The 26,741-nt window shown below is 40.6% G+C and overlaps 3 protein-coding genes across 5 annotated transcripts; all 3 read left to right on the top strand.

The window, feature by feature from the left end:
• The first annotated feature begins 2,551 nt into the window (after nucleotides 1-2,551).
• On the top strand, nucleotides 2,552-13,023 carry elovl4b (ELOVL fatty acid elongase 4b). Of its 2 annotated transcripts, none has more exons than XM_017486446.3 (7): nucleotides 2,552-2,871; nucleotides 4,287-4,375; nucleotides 4,455-4,642; nucleotides 5,242-5,322; nucleotides 5,914-6,085; nucleotides 7,193-7,320; nucleotides 7,644-13,022. In XM_017486446.3, the coding sequence occupies exons 2-7, from the start codon at nucleotides 4,309-4,311 to the stop codon at nucleotides 7,926-7,928; spliced, it is 921 nt and encodes a 306-aa protein (XP_017341935.1). In that variant the 5' UTR covers nucleotides 2,552-2,871; nucleotides 4,287-4,308; the 3' UTR covers nucleotides 7,929-13,022. The 2 variants fall into 2 exon arrangements, with proteins under 2 accessions (XP_017341935.1, XP_017341936.1); XM_017486447.3 differs by having other exon boundaries at nucleotides 2,561-2,674; nucleotides 7,644-13,023.
• Nucleotides 13,024-13,509: 486 nt separating this feature from the next.
• On the top strand, nucleotides 13,510-18,919 carry LOC108275603 (protein SOGA3). Its single transcript, XM_047160447.2, has 6 exons — nucleotides 13,510-13,659; nucleotides 14,349-14,573; nucleotides 15,217-15,375; nucleotides 15,500-15,568; nucleotides 15,905-17,317; nucleotides 18,787-18,919. The coding sequence occupies exons 1-6, from the start codon at nucleotides 13,567-13,569 to the stop codon at nucleotides 18,871-18,873; spliced, it is 2,046 nt and encodes a 681-aa protein (XP_047016403.2). The 5' UTR covers nucleotides 13,510-13,566; the 3' UTR covers nucleotides 18,874-18,919.
• A 127-nt stretch (nucleotides 18,920-19,046) lies between these two features.
• LOC108275515 (uncharacterized) lies at nucleotides 19,047-26,262 on the top strand. Of its 2 annotated transcripts, none has more exons than XM_017486378.3 (6): nucleotides 19,047-19,136; nucleotides 22,347-22,548; nucleotides 23,498-23,854; nucleotides 23,934-23,983; nucleotides 24,568-25,126; nucleotides 25,221-26,262. In XM_017486378.3, exons 2-6 carry the CDS (start codon nucleotides 22,411-22,413, stop codon nucleotides 25,434-25,436), a joined length of 1,320 nt encoding a protein of 439 aa, XP_017341867.1. In that variant the 5' UTR covers nucleotides 19,047-19,136; nucleotides 22,347-22,410; the 3' UTR covers nucleotides 25,437-26,262. The 2 variants fall into 2 exon arrangements, with proteins under 2 accessions (XP_017341867.1, XP_017341866.1); XM_017486377.3 differs by lacking the exon at nucleotides 19,047-19,136 and adding an exon at nucleotides 20,141-20,379.
• Nucleotides 26,263-26,741: the final 479 nt, after the last annotated feature.

Here is a 26,741-nt window from a genome sequence, read left to right as displayed (position 1 = left end):
CACACACACACACACACACACACACACACACACACACACACACAGAGCAATATGAGAATGGATTTATCATTCTACTCTGGAACAAAGTAAAGTGAGCAAGTGAGAGAGTAAAAATGTGAAGGACACAGTTTTTCTAAAAGAGGGATGATTAAATGGACTAACACAGAGTCAGGTTCAGATCGGTTTACATGAGACAGAAAGGTCAGCACACCTCCTCAGGATTACATAACAATAATGGTTGGCATGGCAACAACCTTCCACAAGTTTCTTTTTAATTAATGGAATAAGTTCAAAGTGTTGTCAACTTTGTGACTTTGTCGCTGGATTTGGCGACTTTTTAAAACCCTTTAGTGATTTAAAAAAGAGACCAGTGACAAATCTAGCAACTAACAGATGTAAGCAACAGTCCTGCACTCGATACGGCTCTCCAGCTCACATCACAGCTGCTGGGATGCAGACAGAGAGAAAAGGTTCACCCCATTCACCATCAGTGTGTAAAGTCAATCACTCATCCCCACTGTTCCCAATCACTCATCACCACTGTTCCCAATCACTTATCCCCAATGTTCCAAATCACTTATTCCCACTGTTCCCAATCACTCATCACCACTGTTCCCAATCACAATCACTCATCACCACTGTTCACAATCACTCATCACCACTGTTCACAATCACTCATTCCCACTGTTCCCATTCACTCACAAGGTGGGGTGGATGGGGTGCCAATCCATCACAGGACACAATCACACACACATCCACACACTATGGACACTTTGGACATGCCAATCAGCCTACCATGCATGTCTTTGGACTAGGGGAGGAAACCGGAGTATCCAGAGGAAACCCGGAGGAGAACATGCAAACTCCTCTCACACAGGGCAGCGGCGGGCAAATGACAACAACAACAACAACAACAACATCAACAACAACAACAAGAACAGTCAGAGCAATTAACACAAGAAAAAGCAGTGGTAAATATTAAAATTATTATTAATCCTCTGCTGCCCCCGTGTGGTCAGAGTCCGAAGCGCATCAGGCTGCATTTTTCGTTTGTTCTTTAGTTTCAATGACAGAAGTTAAAAAACATAGAAAGAAAATAAAAAGTAAGTAAGCAGTAAAATATCATTATGTTTATTATTATTTATAAGAAAAAAAAATAACACCAATAAAACAGATTTGCAATAAAAAATGGCCAGCGTGAGTTAGGTATTGAAATTTTTCAAATAACCCTGCTGAAAAACAACAACAACAGAAACCATCATTGAATTTGTAATGGTTTTAATGGTTATAATGTGAATTGTATTGGTTTTAATGGAAACTGTAATGGTCCCTGTGGAGCTCTACTGGTAATTTGTTGCCTTCTATTGGTGGCATGTTATGTGTATTGGATACCATTAAGGACCAATAACGGTAATGGTTTTAATGTTTAGCACATGGTTTGTAATTGTAATTGTAATGGAAACCATTAGAACTTCTGTAATGGTTTCTATTGTGTTAACTTTATAAACTAGTTTAGAAAGTTAACACATAATAAGACAGATTGTACTGTTAAATGAGTTAAAGAAAATGAAATCCGAGTTTATGATTAAAACACTAAGACCCTGTAAACTGTTTGTATATGAATGTAACTTTATTTTATGAAGTTTAAGACAGTAACTGTGCTTCATCACTCCACCTCACTGTTTAATTCTTTTTAATTACATCATATGATATTAAAAATGTAGTTTTATCTCGACTGCTGTTTAGTTAAAGACTCAATAACCTAATACATAGTTACACACAGTCACTAATGCTAGCATGACTGAGCCTAACAGGTGGCTTTAATGACAGCTTTTCAGTATCCAGGCAACGCGGTAACGCTTTGATGCCTCAAAGGGTGCGTCTCAAATCAGACTACTTTAAAGTGGCCTTGAAATCATAACGAGTGTTTCAGAGCTGTTGTTGTTGTTGTGGTTGTGTTGTTGTTGTTGTTTAGTGTTATGTACATGATAATAACATGATAAATTATTGGGGGGGAAAAGAAGTTCAGAGATTTAAAAATTTGTACTTTGTGACTTAACATGGTTTGTCTGTGTGCTTTTGGTGTGTGGCTTCTGTTCCCTTTTCTATCTGAGTAAATGTTTTGGGGTTTATTAGTTTGGAAGTGGGTGGAGTTTGTGCGAGTCTGTTTTGTGTCTTTTCAGAGGCATGTTTTAGGAAATGGGGTCTGTTCAGTGCTGGAACGTGGCTCCCTCAGACTCACGGAGAATTCCGTGTTTATACGCCACTTCCATCAGTAAGAGTCAGTAATATCACTTTATTTAAGTGTCCCAGTGACGACATTGTGCCATTTCCCGAGGACACCGGACCTAATATTCATGACTCGTTAGTGTTCTTCCTGGAACATCAGCCACATGTAAACAGATGTGAAGAAAACCCTGATATTTCAGTTACAGTGATATAACCGTGTCCGTTTGGGACGCAGCCACATCAGACTCATTAGAAGGCAGTTAGGGTGCAAGTTCAGCAGCTCTTCAGTTTCATACACACCCTGAGCTCTCTTCTACCCGTGACCCCTGTGTAGGGCAGATGGGGGAATAGACTCCGCCCCCGCGCTCGAGCTGCTGAGTTGCACGGAGCGGTTCGGGCGCAGGAGCGAACGGAGGCGCGCGGAGGGCATGTGACCGTGTCAAGGGTAAAGCTAAAGAAACAAACATTACAACAATCACAGGCGGTGTGAATGTTTTTAGTTTAGCTTCGGAGGTTGTGCACTTTGATGTTACCGCGCGCTTTGGCACTCGGAGATATTTAAGGAGAGGGAGAGAGAGAGAGCGCTCGCGAGGTTCCGCTGCACCGGATGCCGGTGTAAAGTTACTGACCTGCAGCCAAGAGGTAATATTTACACTGTGCATAAAGATTATGTTCAATTTCCTGTAGACTTGAGTGACCACCTGCTCTAACACCCACACGCACACACGCATACATGCATATATATGTATATTATGTATGTATGTATATGTGTGTATATATATATATATATATATATATATATATATATATATATATATATATATATATATATGCATTAAACTTTGTGTTTATTGGCACTTTTACAATCCAGAAAACGAGAAAAATACATTTTGCTATCTATCTATCTATCTAGATAGATAGATAGATAGAGTGTGCGTGTGTGTGTGTGTGTGTGTGTGTGATAGAGTACATGTATGATCACAGCCGATTACATATGTGTTACGGTGAACAGTTAAGAGTACAAAAAGTTTGTGAATCCTATGAAAAAGTTGTGTAATATAAAAAACCTTAAACTGTAGAATGTTTGTAGAGAAATTGTTCAGTGGAATAAAACCGATGTTCTGTTCACTTCACCTTTTCCACTGGTGGATGGACTGATATGTCATACAGAAATGGTTAAGTTATGTAAATACGTTTTAATGAACACTCCTCAGTGTGTGTGTGTGTGTGTGTGTGAGAGAGATGTGGGTCGTGTCACACTCGTCCTCTAAGCTCTTAGATCAGATGGAATTAAGGTCCAGTGACAAGTGTGTGTGAAAGCTGCTGACACACACAGCGCAGGGCTTTGGGGCCGGAGTGTGAACAAGTTCCTATAGTCTGGAGGTTTAATCCATTTTCACTCTGTGCTGTAACACACACACACACACACACACACACACACACACACACAATGAAGCCTATGAGTTCTAATATGTAAATTATGGTTGTACATGAACCGAGGTGACCCATGAACCCAAGTCTGGCCAAAACAAATGGGTTTTTTTTTACTTGAAGTTTTTTTTTGGCTTTAAGTTTATGCTTCTTTGTGGTTTCTCAGTAAAATGACAAGCTGTGATTTTTTTTGTCTTATTAACCTGAAGAGAGAGAATAAAGAGAGAGAATAAAGAGAGAAAATAAAGAGAGAGAATGAAGAGAGAGAATGAAGAGATAGAATAGTGAGAGCGAATAGAGAGAGAGAGAGAATAAAGAGAGAGAATAAAGAGAGAGAATGAAGAGAGATAATAAAGAGATAGAATAGTGAGAGCGAATAGAGAGAGAGAGAATAAAGAGAGAGAATAATGAGAGAGAATGAAGAGAGAGAATGAAGAGAGGCTGGTGAGGGAACGAGTGTTTATAGCTGCTATAACGTAAACCAGAACACAACAATAATAACAGATGATAAACGGATGCTCTGTGGTGTAAGAGGAACATCACTTTGTGGTGGTAACAGTAACTCCACTTCATCACTCCACCTCATCGCTTTATTCTTTTCTGTTTTCTCTTTTTCATAATTATAGAATAATAAAATAGAGTGTTGCCATGGAAACGGTGCTTCACCTCATCAATGACACAGCAGAGTTTTACAAATGGAGCCTTACCATAGCAGGTAAGTGTCTGTCTGTCTGTCTGTCTGTCTGTCTGTCTCCCCTACTTAGTTTGAGATTGTGTGTGTGTGTTTGTCTTAGACAAGCGGGTGGAGCAATGGCCGATGATGTCATCACCCCTCCCAACACTGGGCTTTAGCGTGCTGTATTTGCTCTTCCTGTGGGCGGGGCCTCGCTACATGCAGCACCGGGACGCTTTCAAACTGCGCAAAACTCTCATCATCTACAACTTCAGTATGGTGCTGCTCAACTTCTACATCTGCAAAGAGGTGCGCTGTCTTCCATCACTCTTCATCCATCCAGTCCTACGTCCGTCTGTCTGTCCATCCATCTATCCATCAGTCCTTCGTCTATCCATCCATCTGTCCATTCAACCACCTGTTCATCCATCCCTCTATCCATCTACCTGTCCATCAGTCCATTCCTTCACCCGTAAATCCTTTTGATCGTCTGTCCGCCCATCCATCATTCCATCACACCTCTATATATTACTCCATTCATCCATCCATCCATCCATACATTCACCCCTCAGTCCAATCCCTCACTCATTCCCCTCACTCATTCACTATCATCTGACACCCATCCCTCTCCTCAGCCCTCCAACCATATCTCTGAGCTATCTATCCATACCTCCATCACAGTCTTCCATTCAAAATCTCACATTTATCCATCTGTTCATCCATCCATTTATTCCTCCATCTTTTATCTCTTAGCCTTCCATTCAGGCATCCATCTCCATCTCTCTATCCTCCTTCATATCTGAGTCTTTTCATCAGTTACCAAACACTTATACTATTAGAAGCATCAAAGTTAGGTTCTGCTATCTCTCTCTCTCTCTCTCTCCCTCTTTCTCTCGCTCTCTCTGCAGCTGCTGTTGGGTTCCAGAGCGGCGGGATACAGCTACCTCTGCCAGCCCGTCAACTACTCCAATGACGGCAACGAAGTTAGGGTGAGAAACACATTATACACACACACACACACCAAATCAGTAGGTTATTTCACTTGAAAGGAATGTGAAGGGAACTGAATCTTCTTGGTGAGAGTGTGGTGATTAAATAAACCATGGCCAGGAGGGGGCGCTGTATTACAGTCACACATTACACACACAAGGACATCTGACATGGCACTGATACATACACTGTGCGTCATTCTAACATGTCCTCGGAAAATCTCTTCGAGGTCATCACAAGTGCATCTGAAGCACATGCCCTTTGCGAGTGTGAGTGCTTCAGACAGGGTGCACACACAGTCTGTAAAAAATGACTGACGTGATGTATTCAGAATAAAATCCCAGAGATACACTGGGAATAATTACTTTGCACACCTCCACATGGAAAACTTATCCTGTCTGAATAGGGGTTAATCTAAACACCAAATATTGGGGATAGATTGGTTGCTGAGTTGCCACAGTGACCAAATATTGGTCCTGTGACCTGTAAAAATGACTTCAGCATAACGACAGATATCATTTTCAGGTCTTATATTTCACCAAAACTGTTCAGAAAACTTATATTGTGTGTGTGTGTGTGTATGTGTGTAGATAGCATCAGCTCTGTGGTGGTACTACATCTCTAAAGGTGTGGAGTTTTTAGACACAGTGTTCTTCATCATGAGGAAGAAGTTTAACCAGATCAGCTTCCTGCACGTCTACCACCACTGCACCATGTTCATTCTCTGGTGGATTGGCGTCAAATGGGTCCCCGGAGGCCAGTGTGAGAACACACACACACACACACACACACACACACACACACACACACACACACAGTAGTGGAGTGGAGAGATGGAGTCGTATGTGGAAGCAGACGAGGAAAGACAGGTTGGTAGAAAGGTCACAGGGGGTCAACATTAATGATCATTAGAGGAGCAGGAGTGTTTTGAGGTCTGGAGTGTATTTTAAGGAGGAGATGAGGGATAAATGAAGCAGATGCTCCAGTCTAATGCCTTCTTAGTGTACAGGCAGATTATATACTCTTTACATTTAGAGGCTTGTGTTTCCAAAAGGCCAAAATTCAGACAGTTGGCACATTTTGTAAACAATTCAAATGACTTTCCTTGCTACTGTCACCTGTTTTTTGATGTCTCATGTACATTGATACCCAACACCTGGTCGATCACATGATCTAAACCTATTTTTAAAAACTTTGTAACTCATATGCTTTGGTAGCTGAATGCACAACACCTGAAAATTTTCCTGGGGTCCCAGAGTGGAACATCTCACAACAATACAGTTTAACATGCATCTACAGCAAACTGCATGTTCACTCACAAGCAAGTGGTGGGTTATGGACTGATTTTATGGGCTCCTGTAGCTGTTTTACACGATACTACTACATAATCAATGTTTACAGCTTACAGAGGAGAGGTCTTTGGAAAAACAAACAAACAAGCAAGCTCAATGTTCTGTCTGATTTCCATGCATAAAATAAACATGTTTACAGTTAGGATTATTTTTCATATATTGTCTTTAAAAGATCTTTTGTTTTTCAGAAAATGTAAAAATTTTTATATATATATATATATATATATATATATATATATATATATATATATATATATATATATATATATATATATAGTGGCTGACCTTAGGCTAGTTCTTTATTTCCTACAGTGTTCATCAGCCAATCAGCTCAGGCCAGGGATTTCTCTGCCCAATCACAGACTGTTAATGTGGATCTCAGGAACACCCCTTGTTCTGATGTGTGCGAAACTCTCATCATAATCTTATTAAAAAAGCAAACAGCATGATGTACTGAAAGCCATGCTACACACCTGTTAACCTGACATGTTTTGTTTTTAACTTTGTTTCCTCACAGCGTTTTTCGGTGCGACTATAAACTCGGGTATCCACGTGCTAATGTACAGCTACTATGGTCTCGCAGCTGTTGGTCCGCACATGCACAAATACCTTTGGTGGAAGAAATACCTCACTATCATTCAGATGGTAAACACACTCATCACACGCTTACCTCGTGCTTACCACACACTCACCACGCACTCACCACTCACTCAGCACATCCTCATTACACACAAATCACACAGTCATTACAAACATATCTCATTCTCCTCAAAAGTATACTACACTCATCACACATTCATCATACACTCATGCACACTCTCATCCAAACTCATCACACTCTCATTACACACTCATCCAAATTCATCCATACTCATCCCACACTCATCCACACTGATCACACACACATTCATCACACATTCATCACAGACACTCATCATGCACTCATCACACACACGTGTGTGTTACAGATCCAGTTCCACGTCACTATCGGTCACGCGGCTCACTCGCTGTACTCCGGCTGCCCGTTCCCAGCATGGATGCAGTGGGCGCTCATCGCCTATGCCATCACCTTCATCATCCTCTTTGCCAACTTCTACTACCAGACCTACCGCCTCCGGCCGCGTTCTAAATCACCCAAGAGCGCCTCCAACGGTGTCACCGATTCCGCCATGACGAATGGATCAGCGAGGTGTGTAGAGCACGTAGAGGAGAATGGCAAGAAGCACAAGAAGGAACGAACAAAGAGGGAATGAAGGAAGGAGAGAGGAGTGCTGGGAACTTTGCATCGGTGGGATTGTGGGGGTTTTAAAGGGGAGTAGTGTGTGTGTAGGCTGTTTGTTGATGGGCTAGATGGTGTTTACAAAACCGCTAACAATGCTAAGTGTGTAACTGTTGGGGGGGAAAAATAGAAATGATTCAGTCAGTCCCCCCAGGATTCTGTGATTTTGCGATCGCAGAAATGAACGCAAAATCAAGCAAACTCCAGAATATTTGGAGGAGCTTGCAATTTTTCTAAATTACCGCAGATTTTATGTGACGTCATCACAACGAGCATTCAACCAAACCCCCTTCGAACAAGAGTACAGCTAAAAGGTCTCATTTACCAACAAACATGACTGTGAAACCATGCGGGACAATTCTGTTCGATTGCAATTTCGCAGATTCAAGTAGTTTTCCGCAAAAAACCTCCGCGAAATCCTGTACGGACTGTTCAGTGCTGATTGAGGGCTGCCATTTCGCTGGATTCCATTTTATTTATTTATTTATATTTATCTATTTCAGGGCATGTGCTGATCATCTGTTTGTTAATATTTATCACAATATTCACTCTGCGTGGATCAACGTAATTGTTCTCAGACAATCCGTAACTCTATGCTAATCTGCCATTTTTCATTTATTATTGTAAATAATGAAAAAAAGTGTTATGAAGAATAATTGCGATATGGAAATGACATCAGCACATAAACGTTTATTTATCTAAATCTCAGGAAACACATCGAGATCAAAAACAAAAATAAACCAAATGAATTTATATCAGATTCTACGCTCATGTCTAAACACAACCTTAGACATCATGTGATATTTAAATAATTTAGTGTCATTAGAGACCATGGTTTCCTTTAATGTTTATTCCAGTGTGTGTGTGTGTGTGTGTGTGTGTGTGTGTGTGTGTGTGTGTGTGTGTGTGTGTGTGTGTGTGTTAGGCTGCTTTACTACTAGCTGTTTTGTTCTACAGAAAAAAACAACACTCGCAAAAGCGCCTTCTCTGCTGATGAGAAAGAACATGTAAGAGTACAAGTTTCAGTAAAGTACAAATCTTCCAAATCACAACATGGGTATGTTCACAAAGTACAATTACTGAAATATTTCCCTGATCACAGAGCACTGTTTTTGATCGTATCACGTAGCACAGTGAGAATTGGAAACTTGCCGGGCAGAATAATTTGTGTAAATAACAACTTGTGAAGGCTGAGTGTGTGTGATCGTACTGGAGTTGACGCTGTGATAGATTTAGGGAGTGTTTGGCTGGAGCGGTTTCTCTGAGCTGTTATATGGTTATTGTACATTCTGCTTGCTGACCTCATATAAGCTGATGTTTATTAATGTGTAATTATCGGCAGTGGTAATTTTATTATAAATAAAGTAAGCATTTAGATCTGTGGATTGAGAACTCTTTACAGTATATTGGCCAGTCTAGCGTGTGAACGGCCGGGTTTGTTCCGGCGCATTAGACTTTAAATCAAGCAATAACAATCGCTCTGTCTAAAAAAAATTTATAAATTTGATGTTTGATGTTTATTGGTTAAATTGTGGACAATTCAAGTGACTAAAAGCCAACATCTTCATCATTAAACATCTGTTAGTGTTTACAAAGTTTTCTCGTTCATGTCCTTTTACAAATAATTTCCCCCACAAAAGGTGTTATATAACACATAACATCTAAATAAAATGTATGTATGGCTTTCCACAGATTATTTCTGCAAGCTTGGCTTTGTGTGTGTGTGTGTGTGTGTGTGTGCGTGTGTGTTCGTTTTTATGGATTTATATAGGAAATGTAGAAAGATGATTTTTAACCATTGTTTTGATGGGATTGCTGAAAATAGCAAATGTCTCTCATTCTTTAATAAATATAAAATTGGAATTGTTGGTACACTGCTGTGGTGTAAGAGGAATAAAACACTCAGGGACATGCTGTTAGAGGAAAATAAACAACTCCAGGGTGTTAACAGTAACTCCACTTCATCACAACATACCGTCACTCAGTATTGTACTGTAACACACACACACACACACACACACACACACACACACACACACACACACACACACACACACACAGTGCATCATATTTTTATATATCGCCTTTATATTTTGCTTTTATATATTGCTTAGTGCTGCAGGTTTTTGACATTTTATGATCTTTAACATTTTATAATAAGGTTCTGGCACCTGATCTTCATGTGGAACCTCACAGTACTCCAGTTTCCACTTATAACACATCTGATCTGAATAAGTGCTACAGAAAATTACTGTATTGTAATAAACTGTGGGAAAATATTTGCAGATTATCATGATATATAGATTTAATATTTAACGTTTATTTCAGGAAGCATTTATTGTGATGTTTTTTAGTCTGAGACTGAAGTGTTTACTCTGAATTGCCTCTCCAACTTGTCTTCTCTCTCTCGGTGACAGAGGACAGAGCTGTATGACTTAGGGCCCTCAATTCAGGAAGATCTAACCTAAGCAGTCCAGCAAATTGGCTTTAGCTGCAAAAGAGCTTACACACACACACACACACACACACACACACACACACACAATTTATGCTGAGAGGTTACTAATACTAAAGAGAGCGGGTCAGTGGAGAGGTGAAGGAGCGTCTTTAGTCCACTAAGCATGGTGAGGACACTGAACACCAGGTAAAAGACAATCAGGTTATAGTAAACTGTTCTGACAATGTATTATAGTGTGTGTTTAACAGTTTTGTTCACTCCTGAACCAAAATAATCAATAACAGGGTGTTGTGATGGCCCAAAGTTGATTATATTCCTATAACAGCACATCCCCAAGTGTTTTATTTCTCTTATACCACAGCAGCTTGATAATTACATTTTTGAAATTAAAGAACGGTATGTTGTGCTTTTTATTCATATTTAGTTACATTTGATGTTATAGAACATGTGTGAATCAAGTCACTTCCTGTTCTCGCTTACGTTATAGCAGCTATAAACCGTCGCTCCCTCATCAGCCCTCTCTTTATTCTCTGTCTTCTTAAAAAAAAAAACCACAGCTTGTCTTGTTATTCAGAAACTATAGTGGTTGAATGTTCTTTGTTTTAAACTTTCATCCTTGTTCCTGCAAAGGAAGCTGTTGAGAACCCTACTTATATAGCACAGTTATATAGTTATACTGCACTTTTTGAAAGTGTTATATGAAAATGTAGGAGCTGGTTGAATGGAAAGAACTTGATTTAGCAACATAAGCGTCTATATGACAGGTAAACTTATTTAATTTTAAGAAATAATCTTTTTTGTAACTGATTTAGGAGATATGTTAAACATTACTCTTCATCTTTTTCATTATAATAGCAAGCAAGGGGATTCTGTTGGTTAAGTGGGTCGAAGCCGACAAATTAGTCACACACACGCGCGCACACACAAACACACACACACACACACAGATCAGGGATTGTGAAGTAAGAGGATTGGGGATTGTCCAGTTTTCCACTGGGCCACTTACCATAATGCAGACTCACCTCAGTGTTAAACCTGTTCGGCTGTTCGCCAAACAGAAACGGCTTTTATTTCACCTGGAAACACTAATGCCGTTTTGTCTCACTGTATTTCAACAGGACACCATCATCCTCCACCAGTCCAAACCAGGGGTTCAATCTTATCCATAAAGGGCCGGTGTGGCTGCAGACTTTTATTCCAACCAAGCACCTGATTCCACTTGTTTAATCAGTTCATCTTGGTCTCCAATCATCTATTAATTGTACCTCCAATTTGGCTGGAATGAAAGCCTGCACCCCGCCCGCCCTTTGAGGATAAGATTGAAGAGCCCTGGTCCAAACAGTGTCTGTGCAGTATGGACTGAAAGTAGTGAAGATGAAGCAATAAAATGACAACTTCATTTAAGGCATCAAAAAATTAAGCCAGTGGTGGTGAGCAGGACATTTGACATTGTTTTAGTTTCATATTCAAAAGATCTGTTTTAAATGTATTCTAGTAAAGATATGCCTTAATGCCCTGTTCTCAGATACACAGCTCCCTCTAGTGGTCAGACATCTCACCAGCCACAACTCAGAATATCACAAATCTTCTAACATTCTTCACATCACATCAAATGACTTGCATTTGGTTCAAGTGGCAATTTCCTCTCATATTCCATCACCTCAGTGTTGGAGCCATACAGTTGGAGGAGATTAAAAAAAAAGTTAACAACAACCTTGTATTCATACCTGTTTAAACATTTTAAACTTTAAAATCTTTTAGCACATATTTTCAGTGTACTTAACTACAATTTTCTGGTACTTGTTATATGCCATATAACTAACTGTAGTCTAGACAGAGAAAATGGCGGTGTGTAACCGAGTGATTTTCGTTGGTGATTTAAATATACAAACAACCTTGAATAATAAATATAATATATAATATATAGTGTATATGGTTTTTAATAATCTATTTGGGATTTGTAAAGAAACCAAACGTTTATTATTATTTTTTGTAACCCTAAATACGTTGCTAGTTGGATGCTAACTTTCAAAACTAGGTCACCATAGCAACCTATCAGTAGTCTGCAAACACCCCGGAAGTGACAGAGTAATTTAATTATTAAAATGTGGGACTCTGTAATATTTCATTATCTTGTATATGAACATAATTTAAATGTTAAAATTGTCTAAATGAATGTTATTAAACGCCTTATATTCGCGTTTTTTGAATAATTCATGTCCGCTTTTGGCTTTAATTCCGGGTTGTGACAGGGTTGCCAGGTCTGTGTATAAATAACACCCTCTAAAGAGCAAAACAACAACAAAACAACAACAACAACAGAAAGCACTAACTATTAACTATCCAACCTAGATTTGAAATCTATTAGGCGTGTTAGGATTGGAAATGTTGAGGGTTTGTTAACCTAGCCGAAAAAAATCCGTATTATTTTACCATTATTTACTGGAAGAGTGTGGATCTGGCAACTGTGGTTGTGAAGCTGCTGTCCGACCCTGACGGTGCTGAAATCGATGGATCGTTGTTGCCAGATTGGGACGGTTTCATCGTCTGCATTATGGGAGATTATTATTATAATTGTTTGACCAGATACCAAATGTTTTTGTAAGTTTTCAATAAAATACATCAATTCTAATGTATATGTACATTTATTTATACATAAACATATAATTTACTAAATCTACATCCACTGATTCATAAACAGTCATAACTATTCCAAGTGCGAGCAATCAATATTAATTTGTATTAATTGTGAAATAAGTAATATATTTTGTCATTTCTCTAAAAAAAGAAAAGAAAAAAGAATAAATTCCTGTGTATTCTGATATAACGCATTGAAATTAAAACAGATCAAAATAGACCTGGCAACCCTGTTCTTCAGTAATCCTACAGCGGAATAATAGATATCTTATATTGTATTGGCAATTCGTTATTGTATTTAATATATATTTTTTTACATTAATTTCATAAATTATTTAACATTCATCCCTGTTTAAGATTAAAGTATTAAAAGGAGGAATTGAAATCTACCATGAGGAAGGATATTGTATCTAACCTGGCAACCTCCCGGTAGCGCTTCCGGTTTATGGGTGGATCCGGTATCATCACATACAACACCGGCTACAGAGAGAAACCCAAACACTCAAACAGCAGGAACATGCAAAGCGAACCGGCGGAACCGGAATCGGGTCGAGATGAAGAGCTGCACGAGAAGCTCCGGAGTTTACAGGATGAGAATGAAGCTCTCAAAGTGCGTTTCCTGCTCTCTCTCACACACACACACACACACACACACACATACACACACACACACACACACACACACACACACACACACACTTAAAATTTTGTTGTATATTTCTGTGGTGTGTCGAGATTTTTAGAGCCTAGGGTGGCAATGGAGAGGCAAAACCACTCTAAGGGGTGGCACCACGTAAGCATATCATGATTTACTGATTTGTGCAAAAAGGGACTGAGATAAATACACAGGATGTCCAAAAAGTTAGGAACCAATGGGAGTTAAGCTGCATATACATGGTTTTGTATTTTATTTTATTGATTTACTTATTACACTTTAATACATTTACACATATTTTTATTTTGAGCCATATTCAGCAATCCTAGAAAGGGAGGGGGAGGGGCCTACTCTGTAATTTTAAATTTTAAATTACTCTCTCCCCTGTCAGTCACAGTGCCACTAGCCAGTCATGTGCATCTGTGAGCTCATGTATGTGGAAGAGGGTGGAAAGAAATTTCCTTTGTGCATGTTCCACCGCCCTGTGATGCAGCATGAGCAGCAGTGTGTAAAGCAGCACAGCAACTGCGTGGCTTCACGTTTCTCAGAGGAAGCACGCGTTAGCCTTCCCTGGCTCGTAGCTGTTGGTTTATGGTTTATTTCAGCACATGACAAAGTCTAGTCACGTTCTGCGTTTTGTGCAGAGTGAGATTCAGGAGATGCGTGTGGAGATGGAGGAGATGCACGATGCGTTTTATGAGGAAGACACCTGCCGGCTACATGAGCTGCGACGAGAGCTCGAGCGAGCTAATAAAAACTGCAGGATCCTGCAGTACCGCGTGCGCAAAGCCGAGCGCAAACACCTGCGATACACGTCAGGCCAAGAGATTGACGAAGAACTGCTGAGGAACCTGGAGCAAGACCTGAAGGTGAGACGAATCAAGTATGCAAATTTACAAAACCACCATGCTAGGTTCTGATAGCGCATTCTATTACATAATTTCGGCATTACCCTGCCTTTACACTAGCAGCTGTGTGGGTTTGAGAGACAGTAGTATCTATACATTGTGTTTAAGTAGTTAAACACAAATTAAATAAAGCACCAATCAGTGTGAAAGTTGTTTGCGTGATTTGCATGCGACGTGATCGGCTTGGTTCTGGCTTCGTTCTCAGATTAGAATAACAAATCAAGCTAGCTATGTACCATCTACATCTACACTCACCATGTTCGCCAACAATCTCGGGCACTTCCTTCCAAAGCTTTAATTTTTCTTCCTAACGTTTATGTATACATTTAATGACAGGATAAGATGAAAGCACGGTTAGGAACTAATTGCAGGTAGGAAATAAAGTCTGGAGCTGAAAAACGTGGAACCATGCGCTCTGTAGAATTTAGAAAACGTTGCTATTGCTGAAATTGCAAATTGTTGTTTTGTTGTTGCTAGTGTGACAGTAGGGGTTATAGTGCACTGCATTCAAACCAATGAAACCTTCAGATTGTAACACACACACACACACCCACACATACACACACACATGCAGTAAGCCTCACGAGTGTGTGGGTTGTGTCAGGTGGCGAAGGACGTGTCGGTGAGGCTCCACAATGAGCTGAAGAACGTGGAGGAGAAACGCACAAAGACAGAAGAAGAGAACGAGAGACTGAGAGAGAAACGCATCGAGCTGGAGGTCGACAAAGAGACACTGCAGAACGAGCTGGAGAGAGCCAGAGAGGTGTACACACACACACACATTATCACTTAAGAATATAAGCATTTCTGAACAGAACATTTTATCTTTAAACTTGTAGTGCAGCTTCACTGCTTTAATGTGTGCGTGTGTTTGCGTGTGTGTGTAGTGTCAGAAGAGGAGAGGCAGTAAAGATGCTCAGAGGACTGAGAGGAAGAACACTCAGAGCCTCAGTGAAGTGAGTACACACTCATTCACTCATTCAAGAGTAAAGCAGCATTTAAACACGTAGTACAAAAAAATATGGATATCATCATGACCAGATAATCCATCATTTTATATTTATTAGAGAAATGAATACAATAAATAACTCATCTTTAGTAGTTTTCCACTTTTAGTAAAAACATTTGTGTCATTGTGACCAGAACAAAACATGAGCCTTCTTCTTGTTTCGTTTCCTCCGTTGTACTTTAAATCCAAGTTATATGAATAAAATAAATGATTGTTTGATTATCATTATTATTATTATTATTATTATTTTATGGTTATTTGATATTATAATTGTTGTTGTCAGGAGGACAGCGAGGATCTGAAGTGCCAGCTGTCCTTCATTAACGAGGAAATGACGCTCATGAGGAAGAAGATGGCGAAGCTCGACAAGGAGAAGGATGACGCGGAGCAGGAGCTGCAGAAGTATCGCGCCTTTTACGGTGACTTCGACAGCCTCCAGTTTAAAGGTGAAGCCGTGGGCCCCCCCACCGCCCGTCAGTCAGAGCTGAGGCTCCGCCTCCGATTGGTAGAAGAGGAGGCCAACATCCTTGGGCGCAAGATCGTCGAGCTGGAGTTGGAGAACCGAGCTCTGAGGGCGGAGCTCGACAACATGAGAGGAGAAGAACTGTCTCCAGGAGCAACAGGGGGTGTGGCTGATGTAAATCAAGGGGCAGGGCTTTCTGAACTGAGGCAGCAGTTGCAGCTAGTGGAAGACGAGGCGGAATTTTTGCGGCGGACTTTGGCAGACACGGAGGAGCAGAACAGGAAAGTGAAGAGCGAGCTGAAGAAGCTGCGGTTTAAAGAGGCATCGAGGCACGCGGCTGAGGGAGGAGCTCTATTGTCGGAGGACGGGGCTAAGGCTATGGAGATGTTGAAGGAGGAGCTGAAAGCAGCACGGCTGCAGGTGAACGAGCTGAGCGGAAAAGTGATGCAGCTGCAGTATGAGAAGAGGGTAATACTTAATAAACAGAGTGATGATGGCAGAAGAGAAGAAAGAGGAGGAGGAGGAGGAGGAAAAGAAAGCAGAGGAAGAACAGAAGAAGAGGAAGGAGGACAAGAAAAAGGAGGAGGAAATTTAGAAGAAGGAACTAGAGCAGAAGAAGCAGTGAAAGAAAGAGAAGAAGGAGGAATGGGAGAACAGGAAGGAGGAGGACATGAGGAAGAGAAGGGAGATAGAGGAGTAGAAGGACGAGGAAGAGGAGAAACCGCAGGTGGAGGTGGAAGAGAAAGAGGAAAAAGTGGAAGAGAAGAACGAGGAGGAAGAGAAAAACAAAGTGACTCCTCCTCGTCATCACTCCTTCCTCTCCATCAGAAGCGTGAAGGCCCCATCGGCGGTGAAAGCGACTCAGAGGAGTTCCTGCACTCGTCTGTTTCTCCTCATCCCCTCATCCGTCGCTCCACTCCTCCAACGCTCCCTCGTTCACCTCGCGAGCGCCAGCGCGTGACGGAGATCCGGGCCGAGGCAGAGCGTCTGACGCACACCATCGAGCTCCTCATCGCTCACACGCAGGAGTTTGTGGCTGATGGAGAGCAGACTGGAGGAGAGGATGGTGATGGAGCTGATGATGAAGACGTGAGGACACGTGAACGGCAGCTGCTCCAGCGCATCGGCACACAGATGAACGAGTTCAGAAACGAGCTGCAGGGGTTTATGGGATTTATAGAGACACTGGACGGATCCAAACGGGAGGAAACGCATCCGGAAGAGCGGCTGTCTGTAAGTGTATGTGTGGTTTTTGCGTTTGTGTGTGTGTGTGTGTGTGTGTGTGTGTGATACATTAGATGCACACCCACTGGTGAAAGGTTTTTAAAAACTTTGTGCATGATATTGCGGAAAATGAATTTATATTTTATATAAAAAAATTTAAAGTGGCAGTCAGTCATTTTTAGAGCCCTCTGCTACCTGTGAAGGGAATTACAACTGAAATGAAAATATTCACACGCCTCCATCCTTTCTCACAACTGACTCCACCCCCTTTGCTAAACTACATTTGCCTCATAAGTTGCCTTTTAAGCTAAAGGGGAGGATGTGGAAGCTTGGTTCTGACTGGTGGGCGGAGCTAACTTCTGGGCTGGAAAAAAAACTAATTAAATCAGACTTAGAAACATGACAACATAGCAGATCATGTGTTGTAAAGAAACCAACAACCGTTTTAGGGGACATTATTCATCTAACAGTTGGTCAGAGTGTGTAAAAAAAAAAAGCATGATGTTTATTTTGGGAACAATCCAGAAATCTGTAGCAGGGGTCCAGGCACCACAGACAGCACGGCATTAACACCAGGAATTAAATCTGAAAAATACAGATTTTTTTTAGAAATAACACCAAGCACACAGTAAGATTTCGGTGACGTAGCATGGAAACACAGAGCGTATAAATACATTAACTCATTACGAGGAAACGAGGGACAGGCGCAGCTATACAGCGATCACTGAGGGCGATGAGGGCGGAGACTGAGGCTGAAATAGAAACCGAAACTAAAACACAACACAGTGAGGTCACCTGTCGCTATGGGAACCACAACATTAATCAGGGACGGGAAAATGTTACCATTCAGTAACTATGTGGAACAAATGCAGAATGTTAGTGTCATTTTTATGATCACAAAGTCACGATTAATAAAATGAAAGTTAGGATTGGATGATATTACCTACAATAACAGGGAGGCTTTTACAGAATGTTTTGATGTGTGACTGTGTGTGCATGGACGAATTGAGATTTTTTCTGAAGTTATCCTCTAGTATGTTGACGATGAACATGATGTGGCTTAATTAGCATTAAAAACATTATGCTAACTGCTTCTTTTAGCCTCTCTTAATTTCCCATGTGAACTATTACTTTAAATAACTCACCATCACTGACGATTTCTCTCTTTCCCCTGACCCTGTCTTTTCTCGCATCCCTCTGTGGTTTTTGATGCACATCTCTTTCTTAATTCTGACCGTTGTTGTTGTTATTTTTGTTTTTTGTTGTTTTCTTTGCCCAGATGTTTCAGCCGATCATTTTACTCATTCTCATCCTACTGCTCTTCTCCTCGCTTTCCTACGCCACCATGTTCAAGCTCGTTTTTCTTTTCACCCTCTTTTTCGTGCTGTGATCTCGCCGTCTCATCCTTTCGTTAGCAGACCTTTTGTCCTTTTGTTTTGTTCGTATGTAGATGTTGTGCTCGTTTTCCGTTCATGCAGAATTACAGGAGGCGCGCCTCTCAGGAAAACCGGGACCGCAGCACCCAGAGTGGACAGCGGACTACGTTCCCCAGAGCGTTTTGCTGACCAGAGCCACAGGAACTTTAAATTACAAAGACGGAGTGCCTTCATTTTGTTCCGGAATGCAAAATCGAATTTTATCTACATTACTTTTGTGGACTATTGCTGTCATTGAGGATCGTACCGTTTTCACTATTTTTTTCTTTACATTTGCCGTAACAACGTGCGTTATTGAAGCACGTGTACAAACACACAGTGCTGCAAGATTTAATACGTGATTTCCCAGAATTCCTGCTGCTACCTTACGAAGAGTCTGATTGGTCCCAGAGGTGAGTGAATGCACGACAGGAAAACACTTCATCCATTTCGACTTTAGAAATTTAGGATTTCTGTAATGAGACGTTTATGTTACATGTATGGAAGGTGTCTCCAGTGTCAGCGCTGTGTAACAGTAAATCTGTAACTTTTAAGTTTTCCGACATCTTCAGACAGACGAGTTCACGCTTCTTTGCGGTTTCTCAGAAACACGACAAGCTGCGATTTTTGTCTTATTAACTTCAAATGGTAAGAGAGAGAGAATAAATAGAGGGCTGTTGAGGGAATGGCTGCTATAACATAAGCGACAACAGGAACTAACTCGTTTCATGGACATTCTACAACCTTAATTGTAAGTATAAACAGATAAAAAAGTGTTGATCATTAATAAGTAAAATATTGTAATTGTCAGGAAAATATGTGATGTAAGAGGATTCACACCCATTGGGAAGTGTCACTATAGGAAAATAATCAACTTCAGGTTGCTCAAACACCGCTAAACAACTACACAATACACACAAGTGCATATAATTCAAAGTGTGCAAGAATGTAGGAAAAAAACAGCGTGGACGGTGGCTACAGTATGCAAACGCACCGCATACACACCTATCGTGCAAGCGTAGCTCGAAATTAAAACCACAGCGAGTGTGTAGACTGCAGACAGATCGACTTGCTCTAATCCTGCTCTCAAAATAAATCCATAATAATAAACAATAAAAACAAGCATGAACCAATGGCCTGTGTGTGATCGTGTTTAGGGTTCTGTTGTTGAGGGAAAACTCCAGCCTGTGCAGAAACTCACACGAGCTTGGAATCTGCCGCGTCCTAAACCAGAGCAGCAACAGCAAAGGCAACAGCGGCGTTAAAAATACACCTGAAAACTCCGCCATGTAAACACACTCGTGTCCAACCAGGCCCTGTGTGCTGCTGTAATTAGAACCTGGGGATGTCGGTGACGACAGGCGCTCACATGGTGGTAATAAATCTCCTGTTATGACACACCGGCCCGAGTGACGCCGCGGTGGAAATAGAAATAAAAGAAGAGCTATAAAGTTTCCCCGCTTCAGCCGTACCATCATTCGGTAAATGTCTGATCTGGAGAGAGGAGGAGCAAGTGGCCTGTTGATCTTAAAATATATTCAAACTCAGCTCGAGGGGACTTTATAGAGAGGACTGAAAAGAGAAAAAAGGAGAAATTTCTCAAATACAGGACGTGTAGGATTCACGCTCGCAGACAGGCTTCACGTCTCGCAACCGGTAAGAAGTACGAACTGTAAATTCGGTATAATATTTACTCTGTAGCTACAGACTGAGATATTATATAGCTATATCATGTGAGAATATATTACGGTCCTTGAATGTTTATACAGGAACAGGTTGTAATGTTGAGTTAGCGACTTGTTGAGATACTGTAACAGTATCAATAAAGTTTATCATTGTACTGACGAGATTTCGTAAAAGTTGCGCAACAAAATCTTGTCAAAAGGTATCGCAGTATTTATATGGTTTCATCATATTTCCCCGCCCTACACGTCGCCCCTTGTGCGTTACTGGCTGTCCTGATTGCCCGTGATATTTGTTTGTAAATTGCAAATGTTCTCGTAGTTGCATTTAGCTCTTTAATGTAATACAACCTGACTAGCTAGCTATATTAGTCCGCTAACTCTGTGTAAATAGCCGAGTTGTGTTTGTATATCTAACGAGGAAATGGCCAGTCGTGATGACATACAAAAAATAGATCTAAATCTCATATTTAAAAAAATTATTTTAAAAAACCTGACAAATTAATGTGAATCAATAACCATGTGGCTTTTATGGGCCAGTAATTTTTTCCATTTGTGACACTAAAAAGAAGTGAAAAGGAAAACAACGTATTAAAATTCCATTACAGATGTGGCATGTTTGAAGCATTTTCTGTCACGAAATCAGTCACGTTTATTTCGCAGCTCTCTGACTCACTCTGTCCATATATATATATATATATATATATATATATATATATATATATATATATGACTACATTGATATTATAATTGATCTCCGGACCTCTGTTTCTGATCCATAGCCCAGTGACAGCGGTCTAAAAATTTCACACTTCTTACATCACACGCTGTTCCCATCCAGGAGACACTCGGGCGTCCGATTTCTTGATCCCACAGCTCATACACACCCTTAAATCAAACACACGTTAGGGAATAACACTCGGGTGGTATTTTGGAAAGGAGTGGACTCTATTCCCTTCCAAGCAGGTCAGAGGTCCTCGTCTGTCGGTTGTCTTTGACCTCATCAGATCCGGGTGAAGGAAAAGCTGAGAAAGATCACGACTGGGAAGATGAGCGTATCCGATTATTTAAACACACTCACACAGAGGGAGAAGATTTAATACTGATTTCCTGACTTTCTGTAAAACACTATATATATAATGTATAGTTATATATAATGACTACATGCTGTAGTGTATAATATAAATGCTAGTATATAACATACACTTTATACATCATTATAAAGCATAGTATACTAAATACTGATTCTAAACACTTTTATCCCTATTCTTGTTTCCTTTCTTTTCCCTTTCCCCCTTTTCTCCGTTATTTTCCCCCCATCCATCTCTTTTATTGTTTTCTCCTTTTGCCTCCTTGCCTAATTTCTTTATTTTTGTTTCTTTTTAACCCATTTGTTCCCATCATTACTGTTGACTCTTTTCCCATTTCCCCACCACTCTTTTCCTCCTTTACTCTTTCTGACCTTTCTCCCATTTCCTATTTTTAGGTTTTCCTTTCCCTCTTTCCTGATGTCTGCCTCCTATTTTCCTCCTTCTACATCTTCCCTTTTCCTTTTTCTCTACTCCTTTCTGATATTTTTCCTTTTTCCAACTTTTTCCCCCCTGTTCATAATGTCCTCTATTACCCTTTTGCACATTTTTTTCTGGTCCTTTTTATTCTTTCTTTTTTTCCTTTACCCTTCCACTTTTCTTGCTCCATTACGGTCTCTCTCCAATTTTTTAAACCCTTTACCTTCTTTACCCTTTCTTCCTTCCTTCTGTTTCATTTTTCCCCTCTTTCTTAACTTCACTCTTTTCCCCCTTTACAAATTTCCTTCTTTCTTCTCTTTTCCTCCCTTCTCTCAGGAAACACTGACATGTCGGTCAGAAGGAACACAGAATAAACACCACCCGGGGTTTAGAGTACTGACCCTCCCTATTTCACTGTCTTTCTCTCTTTCAGAAACTTCCCATTCTGATATACAGCTGATCTCGACACATCAGTGCAACACACACACACAGAGCACATGATGGCTGCCCTGGACCTGCACTGTGGAATAGATCCTGGAGTGTGTGTGTGGAGCGGAGACCTGTTCGACTCATTCGACTCAGAGGTGCAGCTGTGGGAGGAGCAACTGCAGGAAGTGCAGAGGAAGATTGAAGAGGTGAGACAAACATCACTCAACAACCGGCTAGAAAAATTAAATGAAATCAGCTCCTAATTCCCTCCAACAAACACAAGCAAAACTAACAAACACCACTCAACAGCAAACACTGAATAAATACCAACAATTACATGCACAATACACAAACAAACAACATAACTAAATACTAATCATCAACAAACACATATTTCTGCTAATAAAGTTGGTATTAGCTATACAGCTACTAACAGTAAACAAAAATTGTAGTGCTAAACAACACTTAGAAATCCATCAAACACTAATACATACTAACAAACCCAAACTACACATTAACACATTAACAGCAACACACAGCGCACAAATACTCACAAACATCAACCAAACAACAATAAGAACAAATTCACAAACTTCACTTATATAAACAAACACCTAATAAACAGGCCAACGAGCTGGAGCACGTTCTGCAGACGCTACACAGAACTGTCCTGTTGTTGTTGTTGTTGTTGTTGTTGCTACTCTGTGGTGACGGGACGGGGTTTCTGATTGGTTGAACGGGTTTTGACCCCCAAGAGTTGGCAGCACAGTGTGTCTATCTCTGTAGCTGGCATAGCGTGTGTCCTAGAGTGTGTTTATGTGTGTAAGAATAGCTCCGCCCACATTCACACACACACACACACACACACACACACACACACACACACACACTGAAAGGGGATACGAACAAATTTAATAACATTGGAATGGACACTCGTACATACACATCCTCGTTGTGTTAGTGTGCTAGCAGTGCGGGTGTGCAGACGTGTTACAGTGTTAACTATCTTACTGAACTCACAGGGAGTCAGCTGTTAGGGTGCTGACACACACACACACACGCTATAACAAATGATGCACATGCTACACACACACAGGCCGTGTTTACTGATAGCGTCTGACGGCTCGACTTATGCTGTGTGTGTGTGTGTTGCAGTTATATAAGGTGGTGGAAGCACGCAGGGGAACCAGTGAGAACAACCCAAACTCCAACACTCAGCTGGACATCACCTTACTTCCTGTCAGCAACACCAGTGGTTACCCTAACAACGGTTACCATGGTAGAAATATAAACAGCGTCCCAGTGCAACCGAAGAACTTTAAACACCCGAGTAATTGCACCAGTGACACGTGCAGTTTTGGTGTTAATCATCAGAACAACGTCTTTCCGGGTCCTCAGAGCTACACTGTTAACGGTCAGGATGTGATGTTAGACATTCTGGACAGTTACCTCGGGATAGAAAGTGGGGGTTTGAGCCAAAGCCGAGAGAAACCTCATGGAGCTCCAAGTACGGTGAGCATCCAGGACTTTTATTCTGTCTTTACACTAGTTTAGACTGGTGATTTATCCATTTTCTCTCTCTGTCTTTCAGAGCTTGATCCAGAATCAGAAGGGAAGTCATCAGTGGCCAGTGAGCGGCAGGTTTGTGTCTTAAACAATGACTCTTCACTAATATAAGTCCAAAACATTAGCAGTCATGTGTGAACAGTCAACAGTCGCCTGTCGCTTTGTCACTTGCTAGTCTGAATGTAGGGCGTGACAGCTTGAAGGAGAACCCATGAGAGAAGCTAGCGTGGTAACTGCATAAGTTATCTACAAAGGTGACATTAGAACAGAACAACTTCTGATACGCTACAAACACATATATTAACAAAACAAACAAAGCGCTTTTTTTAAACGATTCATCGGTGGGAGGAGTTTCGTCAACCATATTTGTGAATGGATCACCATTATATAATATACATATAATTTATATTATACATAATAAGGAATGGGATTACCTAAATCAAGAAAAAACAAATACTGCTTTCAAAATTTGGTAAAAATAAATGCCACCTTCCAGATAGGACAGTCTTTATTTTCCCCCTATGTAGGCCACTTATGTAGGGAGCTGACTTCCGATTGGAGCATGTCCTTTAACAGTGTGTCTCAGTTATAAATAAGGGATTTCCTGCTAGCCAGTTGTTTTCTCTGATTAGTTGTTTGGGGTATCCTCTCTGTTGCAGGACTGGCTGTGTGTCTCTGGGAGAATTTGAAGAAGTGCTGAACAGGAAGAATAAAGGCTCAGCTTGGGATGAAGCACAAGTCCGACATGTCAGCTGGAAAGATCAGGTCACCTCCACTGAGAAATCAGTCAGTAAACCGCCAATCAAGCAGAGACACAGCCCCCATGTCTCCGCTCGCCCTGCACACTATTCCGACGCGCTGAAATGCCCTCTAGTGGACCGGAGGTGCGGCAGCCCATCTGTCCTGAGGAAATTCGGTGCCATGTTGCAAGAAAATGAAGGGAAAACACTGAATGAGGATGGAATTGTAATCACATTGGTGCCCAAATTGGTGCCCAAGTCGCCGAAGCCTGGTGGAAGCTGGGGGTCCAAGAAAGCTCCTGTCAAGGACAATGAAGTGCCTGTAACACCTCAGAACTGGGAACACAGGGGTGCAAAAGTCGGTGCCAAGACCTCCCACTGGGGTAAAGACAATCTACAGACTGACTTCAAGATGGCAGAGAGGATTCTGGGTAATTGCTCTACACCATCACCAAGGAACACACCATCACCACACCAGGTGAGGGGACTAAACAATATTTGCTAAAACTGAAAATTCCTTCAAGGGCAAGTTAAACGTTCACTTGCTCATGATGTCCTTTATATTGCTCTAGGCGAGCCGTGACTCATCCCCCACTGCACCCAGAAGGAGTTTCTCTCGTCCGGCTCGGCCGACCAATCAGCGGCCTCCATCCCGGTGGGCAAGCCAAACCCCAACAACTACAGTAACCACGCCTGTCGCGCCTAGATCCCGCTCGCTCAGCCCCGCCTGTAGAACCAAGCAGCGCTTCAAAAATTACAGTTTGTACACAGAAACCGTGATCATGTGAGCTGGAGGGATGGACACAGTAAATGTTTTACCTTTGACCTTTGTCCTTTTGGAATGTTTCCATCTTTAATATTTTTTGTACCGTTTCACACTTCAGTCTATCTCAAAGTTCTTTGTGTATTCCGCTGTGTGTGTATATATATATATACGCATTGTATTACAAACTTGAAGAAACTTAAAGAAAAATGAAAAGGTAAAGATCTGGGATCTTACTGTAAACTCGTAAAAATTATATACTGTAACAGTGTTGATGTAAATACTAAAATGTTTGGAGTATAATATAGACAATATAGTGCCTGTAAACTTTATTCATTTCTCCATTGTTTTCTATCATATTTGAAGTTGGGTTTGGTTTGGATTTTTGCTTTTACTTCTTTTTTCTCTCTTTTTAAAGGTGCCACTTGGTTGGTGTTTGAGGGACTATAATGTAACTATATTATATTTTCAGTATTAAAATTTTCTGACCTGATATAATCGTAATCTGTACACAACATCCCTCCGAAGAAGGACAACATTAAATGTTGTTCAGCTATTTGGTGAAGAAACATCTGGAGTATTATTTAATGTGGACTTGTTACTTGTTTAGAGTAGAAACACTCTGCTTTATTTCTCTTCATAAAGAGCTTTATCTCATTACGGTGTGCTGAATGTATCGCTTTTCATGTCCTCTTGGACAATCATAATTCAAAACTCTGCAGTGTTTCAAACCAAAACTCTAGTTTTCTTTCCTGACCGTGCTGTGAGCCCAAAAACATTACTTCATACTTGGAATTTTTTTTTTGTTGTGTAATAAATTTTTTTATGTTATTAAAGCTTTTTATCATCAATCCTTTGCTGTGTAATGTTTTTTCCCCCACATAAATAAAATGCTTAAAGCATGATGACATGATCACAGTAATAGAGTACAAATCAGGTACTTTACATATTAGACACTGAATATGGAAAACAAAAAGGGTCATAAATGGCGAAATATTTCTCTTATTTTTCATGTATTGCCTCTGATATTTACTCAGCTTTCTTCTACCTCTAATAATAATAATAATAATAACTTTTACAATTTATCATTTTTATTTATTTATATAATGTCTTGCAGCCAGATGAGGATAAAATTAAAAGGATACATTCAGGAAAAAATATCATGTTTACATTACATAGATACAGAAAGTGATTAAAGAAAAGAAATGATATTAAAGTTCTTTTTTTTTGTCTCTCTCTCGCTGTCTTTATCTCTTTCTCTCCTGTAAGATCCATGCCGCATCCTTTCATTCTCATTAGGGAGCATTAGCATTCCTTGTCCTTGTCTCAC

The sequence above is a fragment of the Ictalurus punctatus genome, chromosome 15 (genome assembly GCF_001660625.3).
Source record: "Ictalurus punctatus breed USDA103 chromosome 15, Coco_2.0, whole genome shotgun sequence".
Taxonomy (NCBI): domain Eukaryota; kingdom Metazoa; phylum Chordata; class Actinopteri; order Siluriformes; family Ictaluridae; genus Ictalurus; species Ictalurus punctatus.
Note: the sequence above shows the minus strand (reverse complement) of the source record. Positions and strands in the feature narration are given on the sequence as shown.